At 45.5% G+C, this 27800-nt stretch overlaps 1 protein-coding gene across 1 annotated transcript; it reads right to left on the minus strand.

Annotated features, from left to right (window-relative positions):
• On the minus strand, window positions 1–25988 carry MRPS15 (mitochondrial ribosomal protein S15). Its single transcript, XM_056557145.1, has 8 exons — window positions 25564–25988; window positions 25372–25422; window positions 21358–21433; window positions 20069–20117; window positions 18832–18916; window positions 8282–8340; window positions 5721–5912; window positions 1–952 (listed from the first exon to the last, which is right to left on the minus strand). The coding sequence occupies exons 1-8, from the start codon at window positions 25694–25696 to the stop codon at window positions 842–844; spliced, it is 756 nt and encodes a 251-aa protein (XP_056413120.1). The 5' UTR covers window positions 25697–25988; the 3' UTR covers window positions 1–841.
• Window positions 25989–27800: the final 1812 nt, after the last annotated feature.

The following is a 27800-nucleotide window of genomic DNA, read 5'->3' on the forward strand; positions in this document are numbered from 1 at the left end:
TTTTTCATCAAATTTTGGGATTTTTCACCAAGAAAGGATGCAAGTTACCATAAAATTTTACCACTAAGTTAAAGTAGAATATGTCACGAAAAAACAATCTCGGAAGCAGAATGATAACTAAAAGCATTCCAGAGTTTTTAATGTTTAAAGTGACAGTGGTCAGAATTGCAAAAAACGCTCTGGTCCTTAAGGTGTAAAATGGCCTGGTTCTTAAGGGGTTAAAGGGTACCTCTCATCAAAAAATATATATTATAGATTAATGTATGCATAATAACTTTACAATTGCATATTATTAAAAAATATGCTTCTTTCTATTTAATTTTCCACTTTGAAGAAATGACCACTAGGGGTCTCCCTACCAGTCCTGGCAGCAAGCATTTCAGACTCATGCTGGAGTCCTAAACACTACGAGCTGCCAGTCTGCTTTGTTCACAGCCTGTTCAGCATGAGTCAGAAATGCTTGCTGACAGGACTGATCGGGAAAAATACAATAGAAAGAAGCGAATTTTTCATTAACATGCTATTGGAAAGTTATTCAACATTCATTAATCTAAAATATATCAAAAGTTTATTTGATGAGAGGTACCCTTTAAATTTGTAACGAATTCGGATATCAGATTCGATTCGCTCATCTCTAATTATTATCAGTAACCAAAAGTCAAATACAGTTATCTGGTATGCTGCAAAATGTTTATTCATTGTAGACATTTATGTCAATATGTATCCAGAGGATAAAACTCAATGATTTCATTTAGCATGATAAGCAGAGCTTTATTCTGTAATCTCTTGGTCTTAAACAGTAGGAATATTTTATCTATCACAATAATAGCGACATGTGATTTCAGACAGAGTTTTTTGGTTGAGGAAAAACATAAAGGGGAGGATTTGCTTTACGAACAAGCTTCTTCTTTTGGGAGAGTTCATTTTCCTTCAGTTTCTTTGCTTTAAATACCTGAAATATGAAGAGAATCATATTTGTGAGAATTCAAGAGGCCAAAATAAGAATTTTACTTTTTTACAAACAGTACCCCTCCTCAACTCTCCCAACAGTTCAATATTTACAGCAGGCCCACCTTATACTAGTATTCAAAGCAAGAACTCCCCTCATGTGTTCACCGCCTATCCACAACAGGGGTTAGGTCAATTTTACATAAGCATGATATGGATCTATGAAGAAGCTGTATATTTAGAGCCAAGGAAGGGATTCCTTCCCATCCTTGTGCGAATGTAAATCTAGCTTGGTAGATAGAAAATCTACAAAATGCAGCAATATGATATACTCCGGTCGGCTCATTGAAATGAATGACATACGGGAGCGCATACGGTTACATACGGGAGCGCGAGCTTTTAGCTCCCTCCTGCCGTATGCGCTCCCGTATGGGACAAAACGTAGTGTGGACCCAGCCTTATCCTCTTTTCTTAGCCACAATGTTTAGTTCAAACCTAGCGACAATGTGGATCATGCACAGACCTATACAGCCTCCTACATCACTATATTTGCGAAGAGCACAGGTGCTTAACCCCTTAAGGACCACAGGTTTTTCCACTTTTGTTTTTTCCTATTCACCTTTTAAAAATCATAACCCTTTCAATTTTGCACCTATAAATCCATATAATGGATAATTTTTTGCGCCACCAATTCTACTTTGTAATGACATCAGTCATTTTACCCATAAATCTACGGCGAAAGGGAAAAAAATAAATAAAATCATTGTGCGACGAAATTGAAGAAAAAACACAATTTTGGAACTTTTGGGGGCTTCCATTTCTACGCAGTACATTTTTTGTTAAAAATGACACCTAATCTTTATTCTGTAGGTCCATACGGTTAAACTGATACCCTACTTATATAGGTTTCATTTTGTCATACTTCTGGAAAAAATCATAACTACATGCAGCAAAATTTATACGTCTAAAATTGTCATATTCTGACCCCTATAACTTTATTTTCAATGTATGGGGCGGTATGAGGGCTCTTATTTTGCGCCGTGATCTGAAGTTTTTATCGTTACCATTTTTGTATAGATCGGACTTTGTTATCGCTTTTTATTAATTTTTTCATCATATAAGAAGTGACCAAAAATACGCTATTTTGGAATTTTTATGCATTTACACCATTGACCCTGCGGTTTAATTAATTATATTTTTTACGCACCAACGAAACCACATGTTTATTTTTATTTACATCTTATTAGGGCTTTTATTAGGGAAAGGGCTAAATCACATTAATTAACTTTTTTTTTTGCAACGTTATAGCCTCCATAGGCAGCTATAACATTGCATACACTGATTGATTGCCAGCACTGTTCACTGCAAAGCCATGGCTTTGCATTGATCAGTGTTATCGATGGTCAATTGCTCAAGCCTGAATCTCAGGCTTGGAGCAATCAATCGCCGATCGGACGCGTCAGAGGAAGGTGAGTGACCCCACTGAGCAGCCGGGAAGGTTTTACTTTTGTTTTAGACGCGGCGTTCAACTTTGGACGCCGCATCTAAATGGTTAATAGTGCGCGGCACCGCGATTGCTGCCGCGCGCTATTAGCCCCGGGTCCCTGCTTCATATCAGGACCGACCCGATATGACATACGGTCACCGCATGTTATATCGCGGGAGCCGGCCACGGACATAAATATACGTCCGTGGTCGTTAAGGGGTTTATGGCCACAGACATCTCTGGGAAAAAACGCCATTTTGTTACTTTTTGAGGGCTTCCCTTTCTACACAGTGCAAATGTTGGTAAAAATGACACCTTATCTTTATAAGGATACCCAATTTATGTAATTTTTATTTTATTTTACTACTTTAAAAAAATTATAACTACATGCACCACTATTAGTAGGTTTAAAATGGTCATCTTCTGATCCCCATAACTTTTTTTTATTTTTCCGCATACGGGGCTATATGAGGGCTCATTTTTTGCGCCGTGGTCTGTAGTTTTTATCGGTACCATTTTTGTTTTGATGGGACTTTTTTTTATCGCTTTTTATATATTTGTTTTTTATGGTATATGAAGTGACCAAAAATGCACAACTTTGGAGTTTGGTATTTTTTTTTTTTTTACGTGTAAGCCATTGACCATGCGGTTTAGCTAACCTTATATTTTAATGGTTCGGACATTTACGCACGTGGTAATATCACATGTGATTATTTTTATTACATTATTTCATTAAAAAAATGGGGGGGGGGGTGATTTAAACTTAAAGGGGTAGGGGATAAGATGTCAGATCGCTGTTGAGGACCCCTGGGATCTCCGATGCGGCACCCGCTATCACTACTACACAGAGCAAACTCTCTCTGTGTGTAATGACCGGCGTTACAGGGGCCTAAGCATCGTTACGTCACCGCTCCGCCCCCTCGTGTCACGTCCTGCCCCCTCAATACAAGTCTATAGGAGGGGGCGTGATGGCCGCCACGCCCCCTCCCATAGACTTGCATTGAGGGGGTGGGCCGTGACGTCACAAGGGGGGTGGAGCGGTGACGTAACGATGCTTCGGCCCCTGTATCGCCGGTCGTTACGCACAGAGCGAGCATGCTCTGTGCAGTAATGATAGCGAGGTGCCGCAGCGGAGATCCCAGGGGTCCCCAACAGCGGGACCCCGCTCGGCAATCTGACATCTTATTCTTTATCCTTTGGATAGGGGATAAGATGTCTAGGGGCAGAGTACCCCTTTAACTCCTTGGGGACGGAGTCCATTATAACCCTAAGGACGGGAGCATTTTTTGCAATTCGTAAGGGTGTGTATGTGTAGTGTTTTACTTTTTATTATTTGTTAGAGTAGTGTAATGTTTTTAGGGTACATTCACACAGGCAGGGTTCACAGTAAGTTTCCTTGAAGGAAACCCACTGTAAACCCGCCCGCGTGAATGTACCTTGTACATTCAGCTGTGGCAAAATGACAACTCCCAGAACGCACTGACAGACCGTACATGCTGGGAGTTGTAGTTTTACAACAGCTGTAGGCACACTGGTGGGGAACCACTGAGTTAGAAAACAGACTCTAGCTCAGTGATTCCAACCCATGTGCCTCCAGCTGATGCAAGACTACAACTCCCAGCATGTACGGTCTGCCAGATCACTCTGGGAGTTGTAGTTTTGCAACAGCTGGAGGCACACGGGTTGGAATCACTGAGTTAGGAAACAGACTCTAGCTCAGCGTTTCCCAACCAGTGTGCCTACAGCTGTTGCAAAACTACAATTCCCAGCACGGCCAGACAGTCAGGGATGCTAGGCATGTAGTTCTGCAATATCTGGCCCTTCAGATGTTGCAGAACTACAATTCCCAGCATGCCTGGACAGTCTGGGCATGCTAGGAGTTGTAGTTATGCAACAACTGGGGAAGAACAGTTTGGAGACCGCTAAGTAGTGGCATGCTGGGAGTTGTAGTTCTGCAACATCTGAAGGGCCAGATATTGCAGAACTACATGCCCAGCATCCCTGACTGTCTGGCCATGCTGGGAGTTGTAGTTTTGCAACATCTGGAGGGCTACAGTTTGGAGACGGGCCATGTGTCCCCCCCCCCCTCGCCGCCTGTGTTCCCCCCGCTCTGTACCGACTTCGATCGGTGGGCAGAGCGGGGGGAAATGAACTCTAACCCCCCACCCCCCTCCTGCCATTGGAGGTCAGCCTGACCGACCAATGGCAGGGGATAGGAGGGGGTGGCAACACTGCCACCTCGCTCCTATCCTTTAGGCTGGTCGGAGCTGTCTCTGACAGCTCCGATCACGCTTATTTTCCAGGAGATCGGGTCACCAGTGACCTGATTTGACTGAATTGACCTGCGATTTGCTGCGATCGCCGACATGGGGGGGTCTCATGACCCACCTAGGCATTGCCACGGGATGCCTGCTGATAGATTTAAGCAGGCATCCCGGTCCGATCACCGCCCGGCGAGCGGCAGTGATCGGAAATACGGAGGGCGTATGGATACGCCCTCCGTCCCCAAGGAGTTAAGCTTGGAGCAGCTGATCGCCGATCAGACAACGAGGAGGCAGGAGAGGACCCTCCTGGTGTTCACTCAGCTGATCGGGACATCCGTGGCGACATTGCGGGTCCCGATCAGCTCCACTGGCGGTGCCCAACATTAGCCGTTGGCTGCCTGTAGCAACCGGGACCCACTAGATTTAACCCGTTCTCCGCTCGTGAGAACAGTTTAAACTCCGTTAACGGGACCAGTTCATACAGGTACTCCCTTGGTCCTTAAAGGGGTACTCCAGCGCTAAGACATCTTATCCCCTATCCAAAGGATAGGGGATAAGATGCCTGATCGCGGGGGTCCTGACGCTGGGGACCCCCCGTGATCTTCCATGCTGCACCCAGTTAGAATCAGCCCCCGGAGCGTGCTCGCTCCGGGCCCGATTACTGGCGATCAATGCAAGCCTATGGAGGGGGCGTGACCGCTGATTCTAACTGGGTGCAGCGTGGAAGATCACGGGGTCCCCTTTGGATAGGGGATAAAGGGGTACTCCAGCGCTAAGACATCTTAAGTCCCAGGATGTACGGTCTGTGTCTTGGACAGGTTATGCACCCACTTTGCACAAAATTATGCAATTTTACTTTATCCATCAAGTTGGGCAAGTGGACAGGGTGTGGTTTTGTGCAAAGTCGGCCTGAAACAATAGAAATAAATTAGTTGAAAAAGTGTGTACATTGCTTTTGACAACATGAACCAGTATTTGTACATCCTAGGAGCATAAAAAAATGTGCACAAGAAAAGGCATACCTGCAAACAGAATGCTTTCTTTGCTTTCCATCTTTTTGTTACCCGTCTGTAGTATTCTGGAGGGAAAGTATATTCAATGCCAAGTTGAGTGCATACATGCTCAAAAGTATCATAGCGAGTGCGACGCAGGAACTTTAACATCTTCTTCCTCCGATCTATTGACATTAGCATTCGCCTCTTGTTTGCTTTATCCTAAGAAAAAAAAAAAAAAAAGATCAATAGTATAATAAAAGAACAAATCAGATAATTCTACTTGAACCAAACAACAATAAAACACATTGGGGCATAAACTACACATCAACAAAACACGTTGATGCACTGAGGCTAAAGTACTAAAATTACATCAAAAAGCTAACTTTTAGCAGATTGCTTTCAGGTGCAAAAAGTCTGTGCTTACTTCTCACTAAGGGGGAGATGCCCATAGCAACCAATCAGATCGCCTATGAAAAGTAAAAGAAATAATCTGATTGGTTGCTATGGGCATCTGGTTCCTCTGCACAGGCTTTGATAAGTCTCCCCCTATATCTTTATAGTTGTCTGGGCACTCTGTTCCTGAAACATAGTGCCAAATTCTCTGCATGGACATGGATTTAAAACATAACATGCAAGTTGCCGCCATTAAAGATAGAGGGGGATCTTGGTGCATACTGTCAACCATGAAAGTCTACTTGCACTATCCTGCTCTTCTAGTAGCGAGTGCAGGCAGCCAAATGTTACCATTTAAACCTATGGACCACATTTACAACTATTTAGCTCAGCACTACAATTCCCAGAATGCATTGCATTCCCTCAGCTCTTCATCACAGTCCTCCAACAGCACTTTGCATTTCTCTGCCCAGAGTTGTGACGGAACATCTCATTTCACAGCAGACTATCACGCAATCAGTGAGGTTGTAGAACCTTATGCAACACTGCCCGTGGCATTGGTCACACAAGGCATCATGTTGTAAACACACCTCATTCTTCCCCAAATGGCCCAATAAAGATATATATGTGTATATGACAGAGATGGTAATGTAAGCTGCAGAGGCTTATCAAAAGTGGTGACATCACTCCAGGGGTGGGGCTAGAGTTCCGTGACAAGATCTAACCACACCTCCTGAGACAGCAGAGGATGAGGAGCAGTTGTCATTGGAAAGAGGTAGTAGCCAGAAAGACAACACTACATTGAAAATGAAAGAACTACACAACTTCCTGTCAAGAGTTTATTTTGCAAAAGCATGCTGAAGCCAAGACCATTTATGATAACACTTTATTAGTATGTTCTATATATTGGGGTGGTAGTTTTAATTAAATACAACTTTCTGAATTAATGGGGTATTTTACATTTTATATGCAATTCATTTGTTTACAATATACAATTACAATATTTAATATTTTGCTTCCTTAACCTTCATATATTAGTGCAGTTGACCCATGTCCGCACAATACAATAGTATAGCCTTTGGATCTGTAACATGGCATTTGTACATGTGAAAAGGTATTAGTAAAGGCTGCATTCATACCGATTTCAACTTTTATTTTTTTGGGGGGCCGGGGGGGGGGGGGGGGGGGGGTGTGGACTTATTCACATGTATTCTCTTATTTATTTTTTTTTAACACTTTTCACCTTTTTTTTTAGCCCCCTTAGGGGGCTATACTATACTTCTGATTGCATACACTTTTCAATGCTATGCCATAGCACAGCATTAATCAGTATTACCGGTGCTCTGCTGCTCTCAGGCATGGAGCAGCAGATCGCCGATCAGACGACGAGGAGGCAGGTGAGGACCCTCCTGTCCTCCAGTAAGCTGATCGGGACATCACGATTCTGTGGCGATAGTGCCAGCCGGGACAGTTTCACTTTCAGTTTAGACGCCACAATCAACTTTGATCGCGGCGTCTAAAGGGTTAATGCCGGGCATCAGCCCGATCGGCGGTGCCTGGCATTAGCTATGGGTCCTTGTTGCTTGTAGCAACCGGGACCCACGGGGTATAAACCGTTCTCCACTTGTGAGAACAGTTTAAACCCTGTTAGCAGGACACAGGACGTACAGGTACGCCCTGAGTCCTTAAGGGGTTAAGGTTATGTTTAACACAAAAAAAAATACAATTTAATATTTATAAATTTATAAATTATTTTTATTCACCTGTTAAATACCTGGGCAGTGGTAACATTGACAAGGGTCACATAGTGTGCATGTTATTTCTGGGTGTCACATGACTTGAAGGCACATTTAACCCAATACTTTGCCTGTTTACATCACTTTCATGGTTTCCATTCTGATGAAAAATGTGACAGCAAAGTCAGACCTGTCACATAATGGATGCCAATGACAACATATTCCACAGACTTCTAACAAAGGGGGTACTTCAGGTTATGTTGTGGTGCCAATACTTTTGATTGCAAGAACAGCACAACATTCAAATACATCATAGCTACCAATGGAGGCTCTGAATTCTATGGATGCAATACACAGGACAAATTCTGTCGGCCATAGCATATGACAATTCTTTTTTTAGACACTGCACTGATAAGATTTCTGAGAGAAATAAACAAATAACCACTTGAATGGTCTTACCTTTGGATGATTTCGAATATGCTCCCTAAAATTTTCGATCCTAGCTGTTAAAGCAGCAACTGAAAATAGAACATAGGAAGAAATAAGCAATTTACTTAATTGCTTTTCTTTTAAGTGGGCCATACTAAAGAGATCACCGTTTAGAGGACACTGATCTACCCGACACCCGTTTTCTTTTTTTATTCTAACTTGCAAGAGTCTAAAAAACTTTGACTTTTTCTGAAACTGGAAAGGTGTTGAAATTATTTCACACAATCAAGGAAAAGGGAAATTGCGTGACTCCTGCTAATACCAGAAATTACTGTAAGAAAGTTACACAAGACATAAGTACATTCATGACTGCCAATCTTATGGATTATCCTTTTTTAAATTAGCTTTTTTTTTCTGCCATGTTATGCAAATTTCACAGAAAATAATAAGACAGAATTTTACAAATAATGGTTAATTCTCGAATACACGTGCTAAATATTCCAATGATGTATCATTTAGAATGAGTAAAACACTGTCCGGCAATGGGGATTTAAAAGGTGGTCCCCAGCATCCTCGCCATGCCATTCTGGCCTTGATCAGTCTCCTTTTCATCAATATTATAACCCAGTGTATTGGGTTAAAGGGGTACTCCGCCCCTAGACATTTTATCCCCCATCCAAAGGATAGGGGATAAGATGTCAGATCGCCGGGGTCCCACTGCTGGGGACCCCCGGGATCTCCGCTGCAGCACACCGCTATCATTACTGCACAGAGCAAACTTGCTCTGTGCGTAATGACTGACGATACAGGGGCAGGAGCAGCGTTACATCACGGCTCCGCCCCCTAGTGACATCACGGTCAGCCCCCTTAATGCAAGTCTATTGGAGGGGGGTGTGAGGTCTGCCACTCCCCCTCCCATAGACTTGTATTGAGGGGGTGGGCCGATCTGGCATGAGGGGGCGGAGCCGTGACGTAACTGTGCTCCGGCCCCTGTATTGCCTGTCATTACGCACGGAGCGAGTCTGCAATGATAGCGGGGTGGGGCAGCCGAGATCACAGGGGTCCCCAGCAGCGGGACCCCGGCGATCTGACATCTTATCCCCTATCCTTTTGATAGGGGGATAAGATGTCTAGGGGCGGAGTACCCCTTTAAGTGTGGGTGAACAGATGACCGTTTTCCTTTGAGAGTAAATAAAAGTGATAATTTTATGTATGAAGTAAGGAGTGCAGGATTAACCCCTTAAGGACCCTTGACGTATGGGTACATCATGACACCCTGGTACTTAAGGGCCCATGAAGTACGCGTACGTCATGGAGAATTCAGGTCCCCGCCGGGCGGGGATCGGACCGGGATGCCTGCTGAAAAGTCATTAGACCCCCCCATGTCGGCAATCGCGGCAAATCGCAAGTGAATTCACACTTGCGATTTGCGCGATTCCGGGTCATTAAGGGTCTATGGTGACCGGAATATAAGGGAGATCGCGGTTGTCTAAGACACCCACGATCCCCCTGAAGGGATAGGAGTGAGGTGGCAGGGGTGCCACCCCTCCTATCCCTGCTATTGGTGGTCTAGACACGACCACCAATAGCAGATCGGGGCGGTGGGGTTAACTTTAGTTTTCCCCGTCCTGCTCACAATAGGCGGGGCAGAACGGGGAAATGACAGAGGACCAGCGCCGAAGATCCACTTACCGATCCGGGTGGACGTCAGAGGCAGCGGGCGACGGAGATCGACGGGCGGCGATGATGTGCGGCTGGATCCGACGGAAGCTGGTTAGTTGCCTAGCAACATCTGGAGGGTACAGTTTGAGACCATTATACAGTGGTCTCTAACTGTAGCCCTTCAGATGTTGCAAAACTACAACTCCCAGCATGCCCAGACAGCTGTTTGGGCATGCTGGAATATGTAGTTTTGCAACAGCTGAAGGGCTACAGTTAGAGACCACTATACAGTGATCTCTAAACTGTATTCCTCCAGATCTTGCAAAACTACAACTCCTAGCATGCCCGCTGGATTTGTAGTTTTCCAACAGCTGGAGGACCACAGTTTGGAGATCACTTTGCAGTGTTCTCTAAAACTGTAGCCCTCCAGATGTTGCAAAACTGCAAATCCCAGCATGCCCAAACAGCTGTCTCGGCATGCTGGGAGTTGTAGTTGCGTACCTCCAGCTATTGCATAACTACATCTCCCAGCATGCCCTTTGGCGATCAGTACATGCTGGGAGTTGTAGCTTGGCAACAGCTGGAGGCACACTGGTTGGAAAATACTGAGTTAGTTAACAGAACCTAACTGAAGGTTTTCCAACCAGTGTGCCTCCAGCTGTTGCAAAAGTACAACTCCCAGCATGCACGGTCTGTCAGTACATGCTGGGAGTTGTAGTTTTGAAACAGCTGGAGGTTTGCCCCCCCCAGGTGAACGTACAGGGTACATTCACACGGGCAGGATTACAGTAAGTTTCCTGCTTCAAGTTTGGGCTGCGACAAATTTTTCGCCGCAGCGCAAACTCCTACCAGGAAACTGACCGTAACACGACAGTGCGAATGTACCCTAAAAACACTACACTACACTAACACATAATAAAAGGGTAAAACACAACATATACACCCCCGTACACTGTCCCCTCCAATAAAAATTTTAAACGTATTGTATGGCAGTGTTTCCAAAACAGAACCTCCAGCTGTTGCAAAATAACAACTCCCAGCATTTCCGGACAGCCACTGAGTGTCCAGGCATGCTGGGGATTTAGCAACAGCTGGAGGCACTCTGTTTGGGAATCACTGGCGTAGAATACCCCTATGTCCACCCCTATGCAATCCCTAATTTAGTCCTCAAATGCGCATGGCGCTCTCTCACTTTGGAGCCCTGTCGTATTTCAAGGAAACCGTTTAGGGCCACATATGGGGTATTTCCGTACTCGGGAGAAATTGCACTACAAATTTTGGGGGGCTTTTTCTCCTTTTACCCCTTATGAAAAGGAAAAGTTGGGGGCTACACCAGCTTGTTAGTGTGAAAAAAAAATATGTCACACTAACATGCTGGTGTGGCCCCATACTTTTTATGTACATTTGAGGCCTAAATTGGTGATTTGCACAGGGGTGGCTGATTTTACAGCGGTTCTGACATAAAAGCAAAAAAAGAAATACCCACATGTGACCCCATTTTGGAAACTACACCCCTCATGTAATGTAATAAGGGGTACAGTGAGCATTTACGTCCCACAGGTGTCTGACAGATTTTTGGAACAGTGGTCCGTGAAAATGAAAAAGAGATTTTTTAACACTTACCGTAAAATCTCTTTCTCGAAGGATCCATTGGGGGACACAGACCGTGGGTGTATGCTGCTGTCTCTAGGAGGTTTGACACTATGGCAACAAAGAAGTCAGCTCCTCCCAGCAGGATATACCAGCCTCCAGGCCCTGAGGTAATCAGTTTTAGTACCAGAGAAATAGGAGAGGACCGACAGGTCAAGGAAAAAAACACGAACTGTCCGAGAACCAGAAGAAAAGATATAACTGAACACTCCCTCGGACAGAGAAACAAAGAGAAACCCAAAAGGGTGGGAGCTGTGTCCCCCAATGGATCCTTCGAGAAAGAGATTTTACGGTAAGTGTTAAAAAATCTCCTTTTCTCTATTGGCTCCATTGGAGGACACAGACCGTTGGACGTACCAAAGCCGTCCATTGGGTGGGCAGATAATCAGTGAGGCAGACGGCTGTTCCACTGCCGCCTGCAGCAGTTAACGGCCCAGACTAGCATCAGCCGATGCGAAGGTATGAACCCGGTAGAACCTCGAGAAAGTGTGCAAAGATGACCAAGTAGCCTCCTTGCAATCTGCGAGGCCAAGGCTTTGTTCTGGAGAGCCCAGGATGCCCCAACAGAAATGGGTAAAATGAGCCACAACCCTGCAGGGAGGAATCTTCCCCCTACAGCGATAGGCTTCCGAAATGGCAGACCGGATCCACAGAGAAGTGGTAACCTTGGAAGAAGGTTGTCCCTTACAACGACCTTCCGTAAGGACAAAAAAGGAATAACAGTTTGTGGAGTAAATGATCCCTAAAATGAGAAGGAACGGGACAAAAGTACGGAAGAACAATGTCCTCATTAAGATGAAAGGTCGAAACAACCTTTTGTCCTGGTGAAGCACCAGAAACAGAGAACGGCAGGAGAGAGCTGCCAATTCAGACACTCTCCGAATGGAGGTGATAACAACAAGAAAACGCCACTTTCCAAGAAAGGAGGTGCAGGGACACCTCCCCAAGGGGTTCAAAAGGTTCACCTTGGAGTACCCCCAGAACCAGATTCAAGTCCCAAGGGGGAGAAGGTGACCGATAAGGAGGGGCAGCATGCGCCACTCCTTGAAGGAAGGTACGGACATGAGAATTAGAAGCCAGAGGAGGCTGGAAAAGAATAGAAAGGGCCGAAAACTGACCCTTAAGGGAACTGAGAGACAACCCCAGTTCCAATCCCGACTGCAAGAAAGAGAGAAGACTGGAAACCGAAAAGGTAACAGGACACAAGACCTGAGCTTCACATCAACTAAAATAAGACCGCCAGGTACGGTGGTAAATTGTTGCCGAGGAGGACTTACGAGCCCTGAGCATGGTGCTAATGAATGATTTGGGAAGAGAAACCGCGGCTCTCAAAACCGGAGACCTGAGATAGGAGGTCTGGACGATAGGGAAGACGCAACGTTAAGTCGTTCAGGAGCCTGACCATGACGACGTACCACGCCCGCCGGGCCCAGGCTGGGCCACTAGAATGGCGGAAACATCCCACTGAGAGTTTTCTCAGGACCCCGAAAAGAGAAGAAAGGGAGGAAACTGATAAGGTAGGGCAAAGCCCGACCACCAAATAGACAAGGTAGGGCAAGGCTCGACCAAGAGAGAGGAACGCTTCGGTTGTGGCGGGACAAGCAGAGGTCCACGTCTGGAGCGCCCCAGGGGTTGCAGATCACAGCAAACACCCCTGGATGTAGGGACCAGTGGCTTTGGACGACTGAGGACCGGCCGAGAAGATCACATCCCAGGGACGGCCAGACTGAAGATAACTGAGATAGGAAATTCCCAAGAAGCAAGTAAAGAAAGAATTGTCCTAAGCCCCAAAATGTTGAAGGGGAAAAGGCTTCTTGGGGGGCCAAGACCCCAGACCGGGCGGTCCCTGAAAACACCTCCCCAGCCTGACAGACTGGCAGGAATGGACAGGAAGGAACACCCCTGAAAAAAATGAGGGGGAAAAGGAAGCCACCATAGAAGGGACTGACAAGACTGACGAGAGAGAACGATCCTGCGGCCGAGAGACAATGGAGACCTGTCACACCGGAAGAAAATCACCAGTTGAAGAGGTCGGTGATGAAACTGGGCAAATGGAACGGCCTCCACGGCCACCGCCAATCGACCCAGGACATCCATGTAAAAGCGAATGGAAACTGGAGCAGGGAGCCGAAGTCATCAGACTCTTGAAAAGAGTCAGCGGAGTCTAAAGCGGGCAGAGGCCCCATAGAACTGGAGCCCCAGGAGAGCGGTTGGGCTTGTCCCAAATGACCATCCAACCGAAGTGAGACAAGGTCTGGAGGTTGAGACTAAGACTCTCCAGGATCTGGGTCCTGGCTGGAGCTCAGGTCAGGAGGTAGTCCAAATAAGGAATCACGGAAACAACTGTTGTCCGTAAAAAGGCTATCACAGGCGCCAGGACTTTGGTAAAGGTCCGCGGAGAAGTGGCCAGACCGAAATGGATAGCCACAATAGAAAATGACCGTCCGGAACTGCAGAGCGGAGGTACCGCTGATGACCGGGAAACAATGAGAAGTGGAGGCAGGCATCCTTGATGTCCACCGAGGAAAGAAAACTCCCCTTGAACCATGGATGCCAGCACCGAACGGAGAGACTCCATTCGGGATGGAAACGCAAGATGCTGGCTGAGATACTCGAGAACCAAGACTTTCTTGGAGACCACAGAGAGGTTGGAATAAACCTCAAAAACTTTCCCCTGAAGCTGCATGTCCAGGCATCCCGGAGGGTAAGAGGCGACCAACCACCCGAGAAAGGTCGACGGGTGGGGTCGACCCTTCAGGCCGAGGAAGGCCTATGGGTGCCTGATGGGGCCGCCAAACGGCCGGAACAGATAGCCGACCTCCGGGAGGAATGGGATCGGAAAGAGGGGCCCTCTTCCCATGAAGGCGCCTGGCTGGACCCTTTGTTGGTACCAAAAGGTCCGCAGAACCGGAAGGAGAACTTACGATGGAAAGCGGTTCTGTGAGTCTTACCAGAGGTAATAAAGAACTCTTTTTCCGCCCGTCGCCTCACTTCCTGAAGGTGGCGTCCGCATTCCAGGCTTAAAGCCACATGAAGGGACGGTGGCTACCAGGTAGCTTGTGGTAAAGGCAGCACAGTGGCTGCGCATGGAAGCAGAACACAGAAAAAAAAATCTCCGGCTGCGGAGCATCGGAGAGCTAGATTAAATAAATCCTCCAGAGGGATCTTGAAAACTACCCTGGCGGAGTTGGAAGACCATACTAAAAGGGCCTTTGACACCCAGGCAGAAGCAAAAGCAGGAGGAACCTGCTGCCTCAAGGGCAGAGATTGCCAAAATATCCACCTTCATGTCCGCTGGATTCTTGAAGGCAGCCGCATCAGCCAACGGCCGGGTAGGCGCCTTAGAGAGGCGGGAGACCAGCGGATCCACAGTTGGAGAGGAGGTCCACTGAGCAATGAGGTCCTTGGCGAAGGAATACCGCGCTTGAACCTTCTTCGTTTCCTGAAACTTCTTGTCAGGGTGACTTCAGGCGGATACGCGCAGGGCATAAAATTCAGCGTGAGAGCTGAAAGTCTTGAGTGCTGGTCGGGCACAAAGAAAGGAGACTTCTGGAGCCACATCCGAAGTTCCTGGGTCCTTTAGATGGAAGGTGTCTCTTATGGCCGCAACCACTGAGTACACCACATTAGGCACATCCGTGCGGTCCTCTGAGTCGGAGGCCGAATCAGAAACTTCTTCCACAAGTTCTCCAGGTGAATGGGAACGTGTGAGGCGGCCCTGGAAGAGAGAGACGGACCTGGTACGCGGGTCTGGAGAGCCAGAGCGGCGACCCTGGGAGCATTCTCTAGAGGAGCGACGCTTGCTACAGGTCGGAGTAATGGGGCGATGCCTGCGAGGGGAGAGCACGTGCCTTCCAGAAGACTCGGGGGATGAGTCAGATGACACACCCCTATGATGCTGCGAGAGCATCAGAATAGGGGGGAGAGCGGGACCCTCCGGAGGGCCGGTGTAGGGAGGGCCTCTCCAAGGCAGTCCCACATAACGGGAGACCTGAGCCAAGTCGGATATAGACTGTGAGAGGGAGGGAACCCAGGCTGGAGGGGCCGCCGAACCCACACCGGGTCTGAAGAACAACCGGGGTAGAGTAGCAGGGGGGTCTGGGGGAGCAGTGGAGCAGGCAGAACAAGTGGTTCAGCAGAACCAGACAGTTTAGAGTTACAGTATTAACAGAGTAAAGGAGTGGTTAAAACTCCAGTTAACTGTTTAGAGGGAGGCCGTTCTGGGCCTCTCTCACCCAAGACTGTGTTCCATCTCACTGTGTTGCTGATACAGTCTGCTTATCTTACTGTTTCACATGTCTTGAGATCCCCGTAGACCACAATAGACCTATTTTAAAAATTAAACCACAACACTGTAATACTCTGTCCCACCCCGGGACTCGAACCCGTGGTGGTCTCCAGGATGTCAGAGAGGAGAAATGCCGGCCAATAGCAAGGGAGGGGCGTGTTAGGAGCAGGGGGCACCGCTGATTGGCCCCTGCCACCATAATCGCGCGCACAGCGCTGATTGGTGGACAGTTCGCACCCAGAGAAGCTTCGGCGGCCCTGGGTGGGCGGAGCTAAAGCCGAAGTATTAACAAGAACCCCCGTAATGGCGCCCGCTCCTTGCCCTGAGCGCAGATGCGAATGCATGTGCGCTCGCGGGGAACTGAGCGGACTAGACGCCGCCGGCAGCAGTCGCTTCTGAAAGTGAAAGTAAGCCGGCGCTCAGAGCGCCCACATAGAAGAACGCCGTGGCTGTCAGCTGCTTCAATGTAAAAAACACACACAGTCATTCCACACACACATACATACATACATATATATAAGAAAAAAGTGTAGAAAGTTGTGCCCCATCCAAACTGCCACTGCTCACCCAGTAATAAAGGACCCCCTGTCCAGGCCAGCCCCATTAGACCCATGAGAAAGGTGGGCCAAAAACTGAGGGTCTCCAGATGTTGCAAATCTGCACCTAAGGAGAAAGGGAAATATACTCACCTCAGTCAGAACTTACCTCATGAAGTCTTCAGCCAGCTTTTATCACCTGCATCATGCCGGGCTACCATGTGCGAGCGAGGCGAGCAGGGACATATGGGGGATATACTCAGACCCATGAGGTACAAACCCAGGTGCTGACCGTTGGCGAGAGGGGGTTAACAGCGCATATACGCAATGTCTGTGCCCCCTTACTCGCAATGGGGAAACAGTGAGCCGCAGTTCCTGAGTCCCCACCTGATAACAGGAAAGAAAATGGAATTAAAAAACTAACACATTCCCAAACTAGGAAAATAAAAAAAAACATAAGACCTGGTCTGGAGAGAACTCCAGACCATGTCCACCTCCTTAGACACTAAGCTTAAAACTCATTACCTCAGGGCCTGGAGGCGGGTATATCCTGCTGGGAGGAGCAGACTTCTTTGTTGCCATACCTCCTAGAGACAGCAGCATACACCCACGGTCTGTGTCCCCCCAATGGAGCCAATAGAGAAATGTAATTTTTCATTTGCACAGCCCACTGTTACAAAGATCTGTCAAACGCCAGTGGGGTGTAAATACTCACTGCACCCCTTATTAAAATTCTGTGAGGGGTGTAGTTTCCAAAATGGGGTCACATGTGGGGGGGGGGGGGGGGTCCACTGTTCTGGCAATACGGGGGGCTTTGTAAACGCCCCTGACTTCCATTCCAAAAAATTTTTTTCCCAAAAGCTCAATGGCGCTCCTTCTCTTCTGAGCATTGTAGTTCGCCAGCGGAGCACTTGACGTCCACACATGGGGTATTTCCATACTCCTAAGAGATGGGGTTAAAAATTTTGGGGGGCATTTTGTCCTATTACCCCTTGTAAAAAATTTTAATTTGAGGGAAAACTAGCATTTTAGTGAAAAAAATTAAAATAAATCATTTACACATCCAACGAAAAGTCGTCAAACACCTGTGGGGTGTTTTTTTTTTTTTGCTGTTCTGGCACCATAGGGGCTTCCTAAATGTGACATGCCCCCCAAAAACCATTTCAGAAAAACTCACTCTCCAAAATCCCACTGTCGCTCCTTCCCTTCTGAGCCTTCTACTGCGCCCGCCGAACACTTGACATACACATATGAGGTATTTTCTTACTCGACAGAAATTGGGTTACACATTTTAGGAAGATTTCTCTCCTTGTAAAAATTCAATAACTGGGTCTACAAGAACATGCGAGTGTAAAAAATGAAGATTTTTAATTTTCTCCTTCAATTTGCTGCTATTCCTGTGAAACATCTAAAAGGGTTAACAAACCTTTTGAATGTCATTTTGAATACTTTGAGTGGTGCGGCTTTTATAATGGGGTCATTTGTGGGGTATTTATAATATGAAGGCCCTTCAAATCCACTTCAAAACAGAACTGGTCCCTCAAAAATTTCGATCTTGAAAATTGTGAAAAATTGGAAAATTGCTGCTGAACTTTGAAGCCCTCTGATGTCTTCCAAAAGTAAAAACATGTCAATTTTATGATGCAAACATAAAGTAGACATATTGTATATGTGAATCAATATATACTTTATTTGGAATATTCATTTTCCTTGTAAGCAGAGAGCTTCAAAGTAAAAAAAAAATTCAAAATTTTCAATTTTTTCATCAAATTTTGGGATTTTTCACCAAGAAAGGATGCAAGTATTGACAAAATTTTACCACTAATATAAAGTAGAATATGTCACGAAAAAACAATCTCGGAATCAGAATGAAAGGTAAAAGCATTCCAGAGTTATTAATGCTTAAAGTGAAAGTGGTCAGATGTGCAAAAAATGGGAATTCAAGGGGAATTCCAGGAAAACAAACTTCAACTGACTCCAGAAAGTTAAACAGATTTGTAAATTTCTTCTATTAAAAAAATCTTAATCCTTTCAATAATTATCAGCTGCTGAAGTTGAGTTGTTGTTTTCTGTCTGGCAACAATGCTCTCTGCTGACATCTCTGCTTGTCTTGGGAACTGCACAGAGTAGAAGAGGTTTGCTATGGGGATTTACTTCTAAACTGGGCGGTTCCCGAGACACGTGTCATCAGAAAGCACTTAGACAGAAAATAACAACTCAACTTCAGCAGCTCATAAGTACTGAAAGGATTAAGATATTTTTAATAGAAGCAATTTACAAATCTGTTTAACTTTCTGGAGCCAGTTGATATATAAAAAAAAAGTTTTTTCCTGGATAACCCCTTTAAGATTCTTCTGGAACCAACACTAAACACGTTTTCTATATTCCATTCTCCTATAATTTTTCGTCTTCTCACAAATACCCAACTGGTACTTCACACTTACTATGGACTTCTGTAGACGTAGTGTCATCAGGACTCCTCCTTACTTTATCCACAAGCTGCTGAATTTTAATCTTCAGTTTATCAGACTGGAAAATAAAAGACAAACCAACAACCATTTATATTCCTATTGCACCCAAACCACTTTTTATTCTTTCTACATAGTTGCTTTTTACCTTCTATTCAGACTTTCCGAGATTCACATGCTTTTCACAAAACAAAAGTGACACAATGTGAAACACCTCTAACAAAACTATTTGTAAAAACATTTTAGTTTTTAAGATCTATTTTATAGCCAAAATCAGAGGCGAATCTACAAAAGAAAGGGTATGTGCAGATAGGGGATATGTTTATCTATCGCTGCAGTACTCCTTTAAAGCAATTACATGGGTTTTACATGCTGACACTTTGCCGTGAAAATAAACCTTGTTTCAGTGGCAAAAACCATGCGACTATTTGCTATACATACCCTTACTTTTATAGTAAGTGTCTGATCGCAGGGGGTCCAAACACTGGGAGAACCCCCCCTTTGATCTCCTGTATGGGGCCCCGGCTCTGCAGATACGCTCCCTCCATGTATCTCTATGGGAGAGGCAGAGATGCAGCATTCGTGTCTCCTCTCCCACAGTGCTGGATGTAGGGGGCATATCTGTTGACCTCAGTAAGGTCGACGACACGAGCATTAGCCACGCAGAGCCATGGCAGTGCCAGGTCTCCGTGCGGGAGATCGCAGGGGTCCCAGCGGTCTTACCCCCGCGATCAGACACTTATCCCCTATTGCTGCAGTTCTCCTTTAAATAATATTATTATTGTTAATAATAACAACATTAATTATAGGTCTAAGCAAGTTTTAAAGCTTGTTCTGTAGAGAACTTGCGTAAAAATTTGCCACAATTTAACTTGTTGCATCAGCTACCAGTGCGATCTGCTCAAAAATGTTGCGTTTTTCTGCTTCCACAGCAGTTTTGTTGTTTAGTCAAAACGAAGGATAAAGTCAATTTGCTTTGACTAATTTATAAAATGTGACAATTTAACGTTTTTTTGTGCAATCTCACTGCAGCCATGACCACACTAAATGAAGAACGTGCACCTTTTTGAAAAATGTTGCGCATGTTCACTTGGTGTACAGACAAACGTGGGAAAAATTACTTTATTTCCACATACAGTGATAAATAAAGTCTTAAATTAAAGCATTATTCTATTGTATATTACACTAATAGGTTATTTAACACAATACTGACCTGACTTGCCATATCCAAAGATAATAATCGCTTAACAACATCATCGACCCTAAACAGAAACAAGAAATTAAGAGGCAATGCCAAATATAATATACATATGCATTTTTGTCAACCTCCCCACTGCAGTATTGTAAACAGAAAGAAATAACTTACATGTGTGCCTGTTTCATGTTCACGTGTACATTGGCACACTGGGCAACCAAATGCAAATGCCTATGTTGTAGCACCATGACCATGGGTTCAGTTCTGACTAAGGCAGCTACATCTACTGTTAATACACCAAAGCGGTAAAGCAGTATTCCACTGAAAAAAAATTTCAACTGGTACAGATTCGTACATTACCTCTATTAAAAAAAATAATTTAAAATAAAAATTGCTCTGGGAGTCTGGACAGTTTCTGGCAGCAGGGAGCCCTGTGTTGGACTGGGAAGAACTACATGACTTGTCCCAAGGCATACTACAGCTGATAAGTACTTTAAGGCTTGAGTCTTTTTTTTTTTTGTTAATAAATGACATCTACAAAATGTGTATAACTTTCCTACACCAGCTCACTTGAATTTTTCTCTCTGGAGTACTACTTTATGGTCCAATGGCAATAAAAAATGGGGTTGCTTTCCAGTAGAACCAATTGCAACTCAGACATTAAAGGAACAGGATCCTGCTATTTAATACTAATTCTTGTGGCAGTGTCATCACACTGCGGTTCAGCTAATCGCCGGCTGCATCAATTTCCTGCCTCGGCCAGTTATAGGCTAAGCGTCAGTTATAGGCTAAGCACCAGGAAGAAGACCAGGGCCGGGGCTCAATACATCACACTGCCACTCAGCCTATCACTGTGACTGGCGATTAGCTGAGCCACAATGTGACGAGTTTACCACAAGAAGAATAAAGGGGAACGCTGTGATGGCCGGAAGCAGAATACTGGAGGCACCCAGGGAGTGGCAGGAGGTAAGTCCATATTGAAAAAAAAAAGTTGTACTCCTTTAAAGTTTCCTGTAAGGTATTGTGAGACATAAAACATACACAAAATGTAACAAGCTTCCAGATAAAAATGATCCTATACCACACATACTTCAAACAATGCATTACTAAGGTAAACTATGAGGTAAATTCAGACAGAAAATAAAAGCAGTACAGGGCTGTATGTGTGGTCACACAGTTAAACAAAAAGGGGACCTTAAGGCCTAGTACTATACCATATACAATACCACCTCAATACAATACCAAATGCGGCATCCAACAATAAAATCAAACTGCATTGTATGAATGGGGTCTTAGAAATACCTTACCCTTCTGTACTTTTTATACCAAGATACTCCTTCTTAAACATTGTAGGGGGCAAGTCATCCAGCTGGCTTGGCTCTCCTGAAACAAACAACAAATTTGGATAACCCATACAAACATTAAAGAGATTTTCCCAAAAACACTCATCTCCAATCCACAGGATGGGGTTTCCACCAATCATAAGAACAGATGTCATGTGTTCTCTGCTTCAATCTCTATTAGTCCCATAGACTTTAAATGGAGCATGAGTGCACGTGGCCACTCCATTTAGAAGGGGACATGAGGCACCTGCTTTCATCATTCGTGGGGTTCCACCAGACACCTATCCACAGTCCTGTGTGATGATTAATGTAATGGAAGTTCGGCGACTGAAAATGCCCTCTATACATCTGAAGGGGAACTTTTTTCAGCATGACTATAGATTTCTACAAACTTCATTTGGATGCTAGGTACAGTTGCAGAAACGTACATCTTGTTTTTTCACTCTGGCTGATGCTGTATCCCTGCCGTACTCTAGGGCTGGGTGGTATGACCAAATATGTGTATCACAGTATTTTTTTAACTTACGGCGGTTCCACAGTATATAACGGTATTTTCACCCCGCCCCAATAATGTGACCCGCGCGGTGTTCGGCGACACCCCCCCCCAAATCATGTGACCCGCCAGCACTGTTCTGTTCCCCCCAATCAGTGATCAGCCCAGCGGGGTACTACTCACCGATATCACCTTCAAGCACTGCCCTCCTCCTCTTTGTTGGGGGCCGCCGGCGATGGAACTCACTGTACTCCAGTGGTCTCCAACCTGCGGACCTCCAGTTGTTGCAAAACTACAACGCCAGCATGCCCGGACTGTCATGTAAGAAGCTCTGGCCGGCTTCTTACATGACAGTGGGCTCAGCCTATCACTGGCCGGGGCAGGACATCGCTCCGGCCGGTGATAGGCTGACGGCCGTCCGACATTCCCGTCCCCAGCGTGTGGCCGTAGGCGAGTTTAAAGTTTATTTTCTGTATCTTTTTGCAGCCCGGGCATAGGGATACAGCGTACAGCAGTGGTCTCCAACCTGCAGACCTCCAGCTGTTGCAAAACTACAACTCCCAGCATGCTGGAAGTTGTAGTTTTGCAACAATTGGAGGTCCGCAGGTTGGAGACCACTGGCGTACAGTGAGTTCCATCGCCGGCGGCCCCCAACAAAGAGGAGGGCAGTGCTTGAAGGTGACATCTGTGAGTAGTACCCGCTGGGCTGATAATTTGGGGGAAGGGGGGCAGAACAACGCTGGCGGGTAACATAGGATTAGTTCCCTGATGTGGGGACAGTGCTGCGCTGGGCTGATAATACATTCCCAAGGGGGAGGGGCCCAACCGGTACTGCAGTATGGGGGAAAATTCATATCACGCAGCCCAAAAAATTTGGTATTCGGTATGAACCAGTATACCGCCCAGCCCTATCGTACTCCATTCATTTGATTCAATTCTCCAACCAGATCTAATTTTTGGACCATGGTTTTCAGTCCAGTCAATAAACCAGATACAGAAGGAAAATGAATGGGGCATGGAATGGGTCTGGCAGGGATACCACAGCAGCCATTTATGAAATGAGAAGTGAATGCATCCCATGTGTGAATGTGTAACAAACTACACGCTCATAGGGGAGATTTATCAAAGCCTGTGCAGAAGAAAAGTTTACCAGTTGCCCATAGCAACCAGATTGCTTCTTTCATTTTTAAAAAGGCCTCTAAAAAGTAAAAGAAGCGATCTGATTGGGCAACTGGTGAACATTTCCTCTGCACAGGTTTTGATAGAGCTCCCCCATAGACTTTGTTTTTGGTTTAGGAATACTGAATTAGTAAAAAATTTGAGAATTACTACTGGTGCACAAGCCTGTCATGTTAGTGGGCACCCGGTCAATCTTTCTAAATTACCGAATACTCACTCCAGAGCGTAATTAGTAGAGATGAGCAAACTTACAGTAAATTCGATTCGTCACGAACTTCTCGGCTCGGCAGTTGATGACTTATCCTGCATAAATGAGTTCAGCTTTCAGGTGCTCCAGTGGGCTGGAAAAGGTGGATACAGTCCTAGGAAAGAGTCTCCAGCCCACCGGAGCACCTGAAAGCTGAACTAATGTATGCAGGATAAGTCATCAACTGCCGAGCCGAGAAGTTTGTGACGTATCGAATTTACTGTAAGTTCGCTCATCTCTAGTAATTAGCTATGAAACATGATAAAAAGCAATAAAGAAATAATTTTGTACTGTAATTAAACACAATAAAGTAATGATTATTATGCTGGCACCTTCATTTTTTCGAATAATGTCCACCTTCTTCATCAGAGTCAATTGCTTTTGCAGGGGGGCCATGGTTGGCTTTTGTTTTCCTCCGTCACACAACTGTTGGCGTTTGCATGCACACTGAGCTTTCAGCACTGCTTCCCTTCCTACCGTACCATGCTTACTACATCCCCTCTCCTCTCTCTAATGTGACTGTGTCCCCGCTACCCTCTTTCAGGGGGATAGGGACAGTTTCTCTGCACATCTCCCAGCCTTTCTGCCACCGGCCTGTGCCGTACATCCACCCATTAGCTGATTCAAGACTACAACCCCCAGCATGTCCTCATTGCAAGGTAGCAGGCAGATGGTAGATGTGCGGTGTGGGTGGGGGATAGATATGCGGGCGGGTGCGGGTTGAGCACAGTCTGTCTAAGCAGCGGAGAGATGGGGAGAAACTGTGTCCCCGTCCCTCTGAGAAAGGGTAGTGTGGATGAAGTGACAGGGAGCGGGCTGTAAAACACCGGCTGACCTCTTTAGCGGACTAGTCCATTCCCACATGCAGGCGAGTCCATTTTAGTGTAGTAGGGTGCAAGGTGGCCAGCAGATAGGCCTAATTTTCTGTATGGGTGTATCCGCTATTCGGACGGTGCAAATACATGAGGTCTTATGGGACTATGCCAGGGAATAAAAAAAATTGTTTGCTATTGAGGTGTCCGCTAAGGGAGACTTTACTGTACACATAAATTAGTTTTTTTAGTGCATGGCATTCCCAAGCCCCCAGGGGCACTGTCCAGCTGGCCCACTTGATACAGATTCCCATTTTCTTCTCTTAAGCACATAAGGGGAGATGTGTAGGAGAAGAGTGGTGCAGTTGCCCATAGCAACCAATCAGATCGCTTCTTTCATTGTTTAAAGTGGCCTGTGAAAAATGAAAGAAGCCATCTAATTGGTTGCTATGGGCAACCATTATTCATCTACATGTCTGGAACACGGCAGAAAAATTCTTTGTTTTCAGTGGGAATCTGCATGTGCTGCACCATGCACATGGCTGAATTTCTGCACTGAAAACATCTGCTGTGCAAGTTCCAATCCCAGTTTCCGCAGAGAGAACTGACACGTCAATTCCTTCTGTGATATCCGCTTGGAAACACATTACCGTCTATGAAGACCGCACATTCCCCAGTGGTCATAGCGCCAGCACATTCTGCCTGCACCCACTGTCTGCGGAATATCCGCCCGGAAATGTTCACAGCGTAAACACAGCCTTAGCCTGTAGCAGCAGGTTAGTGCAGGTGACAGACTCACTGTAAATTGGCAGGTTGTGGATTTTGCAATCCACATTTCAGGAGACTTCTATTTAGGAAAATCCATCTAGTGTGAATCTGGTTCTATAGCAATCCCCGCTCCCTATTAGGCTACGTTCACACTTCGGAATGTCTGGATGGAAAACCTCAGAGCAGACACTCCGGAGACTGTGGGCACCGGCATAATATGTCGGCACTAAGACCGCACGGGCATACTCTGTCTCATAGATGGCAGTGCATTCCATGTGATGCCTGCAGAAAGAATGATCAGGTTCATTCTACCTACGGACACGGAAATCAGAATTCAACAGAATCTCCATGCAGAATTACAATGCGGAATTCTGCACGGAAATTCCAATGTGTGAACAGGGGACGAGCCCAATAAAAGGGGGATGTGTGCAGGTGACTGATAAGGCTGGCCACATATTCCAGGACCTTACAATACTGACCATGGGATTTCACTGTGGCGTAAGTCCTGGACACGTGGAGAAGGCTGGTCCCTGTAACACAAGAGACTCATTGTTATCTATGAACAGTCAGGTAGCATCCATTAGAAAGTGATCACATGACCTGTCATTTATAGTAAAGGGTAAACCTCACGGCACTAGGACCACGTGATACATGTATGAATCTGCACATACTTGCCGCCAGCGACCTTGTCTCTCCGAAGCATGGCTGACACTTGGCTGCTTGTCTTCCAGCCGACACCAGGCTGGGCCCCGACCTGATGCCCCGGCCCAGGACTTCATACAGGGCTGTCCGCAACACAAACATCCTGAGTCGGCGGTCAGGGACACAGCTCACAAGGGCGCAGACATCTTGTCCAGGCTGAAGCAATGGAGCGCCGATAGAGGGGAAGCGAGGTTTGGGCTGACGGCGTGACGTCACTACTTTTACCTCGGGCTGTTCCGCAGAGCAATGTTACGCAATTAGAGAGCCTCCAGCTGTTGCTAAACTACAACTCCCACCATGTCCGGACGGCTGTCCGGGCATGCTGGGAGTTGTAGTTTTGCAAAAGCTGTAGGCACCTTGGTTGGGAAACGCTGCCGTAGAAGGCTCCTGTAGCGTTGTGCAGACAGGCAGAGGCCATAGGTGTCACATACATTTCCACATACATACACTGGTTGGATTCCTAGCAGAATTTGTGGACACATTTCTTTAATGCGTCGAATCTCAGGCTTTTTTCTTTTCTTTTCCAGATGTGTTTTCAAACCCAAAACAAAAGTTTGGTTTTTGTTATAAGCAACAGATTTCCTTTAACCCCTTAAAGGGGTACTCCGGTGGAAAACTTTTTTTTTATCAACTGGTGCCAGAAAGTTAAACAGATTTGTAAATGACTTCTATTAAAACATCTTTATCCTTCCAGTACTTATTAGTGGCTGTATGTTACAGAGAAAGTTCCTTTCTTTTTGGATTTCTTTTTTTTATCTGTCCACAGTGCTCTCTGCTGACACCTGTGTCCATATCAGGAACTGTCCAGAGCAGCATAGGTTTGCTATGAAGATTTGCACAGTTGGACAGTTCCTGATATGGACAGAGGTGTCAGCAGAGAGTATGGTGGGCAAAAAAGAAATCCAAAAATAAAAGAACGTTGTCTGTTGTATATAGCAGCTATCAAGTACTGGAAGGATAAAGATTTTTTAATAGAAGTAATTTACAAATCTGTTTAACTTTCTGGCACCAGTTGATAAAAAAAAAAAAAACCTTTAACCCCTTAAGGACTCAGGGTTTTTCCGTTTTTGCACTTTCGTTCTTTCCTCCTTACTTTTTAAAAATCATAACCCTTTCAATTTTCCACCTAAAAATCCATATTATGGCTTATTTTTTGTGTCACCAATTCTACTTTGCAGTGACATCAGTCATTTTACCCAAAAATGCACGGCGAAACGGAAAAAATAGTTGTGCGACAAAATCGAAGAAAAAATGCAATTTTGTAAATTTTGGGGGTTTCCGTTTCTACGTAGTACATTTTTCGGTAAAAATGACATCTTATCGTTAATCTGTAGGTCCATACGGTTAAAATGATATCCTACTTATATAGGTTTGATTTTGTCGTTCTTCTGGAAAAAATCATAACTACATGCAGAAAAATGTATACATTTAAAAATGTCATCTTCTGACCCCTATAACTTTTTTATTTTTCCACGTACAGGGCGGTATGTGGACTCATTTTTTGCGCCGTGATCTGAAGTTTTTATCAGTAGGATTTTTGTTTTGATCAGACTTTTTAATCACTTTTTATTCTTTTTTTAATGGTATAAAAAGTGACCAAAAAGACTCTTTTTTTTTTTTTACTTTGGAATTTTTTTGCGCGTACGCCATTGACCATACGGCTTAATTAATGATACATTTTTATAGTTCAGACATTTACGCACGCGGCAATACCACATATGTTTATTATTTTTTTTATTTACACTGTTTTATTTTTTTTATGGGAAAAGGGGGATGATTCAAACTTTTATTAGGGAAGGGGTTAAATGACCTTTATTAACACTTTTTGTAACTTTTTTTTTTGCAGTGTTATAGGTCCCATAGGGACCTATAACACTGCACACACTGATCTCTCATGCTGATCACTGGCGTGTATTAACACGCCTGTGATCAGTGTTATCGGAGCTTGACTGCTCCTGCCTGGATCTCAGGCACGGAGCAGTCATTCGTCGATCGAACACCGAGGAGGCAGGTAAGGGCCCTCCCGGTGTCCTGTAAGCTGTTCGGGACGCCGCGGTCCCGAACAGCCCGACTGACTAGCCGGGATAGTTTCACTTTCACTTTAGAAGTGGCGGTCAGCTTTGACCGCCGCTTCTAAAGGGTTAATACCGCACATTGCCACGATCGGCGATGTGTGGTATTAGCCGCGGGTCCCGGCCCGGCAGTG

Source organism: Hyla sarda, chromosome 2, assembly GCF_029499605.1.
Source record: "Hyla sarda isolate aHylSar1 chromosome 2, aHylSar1.hap1, whole genome shotgun sequence".
Taxonomy (NCBI): Eukaryota; Metazoa; Chordata; class Amphibia; order Anura; family Hylidae; genus Hyla; species Hyla sarda.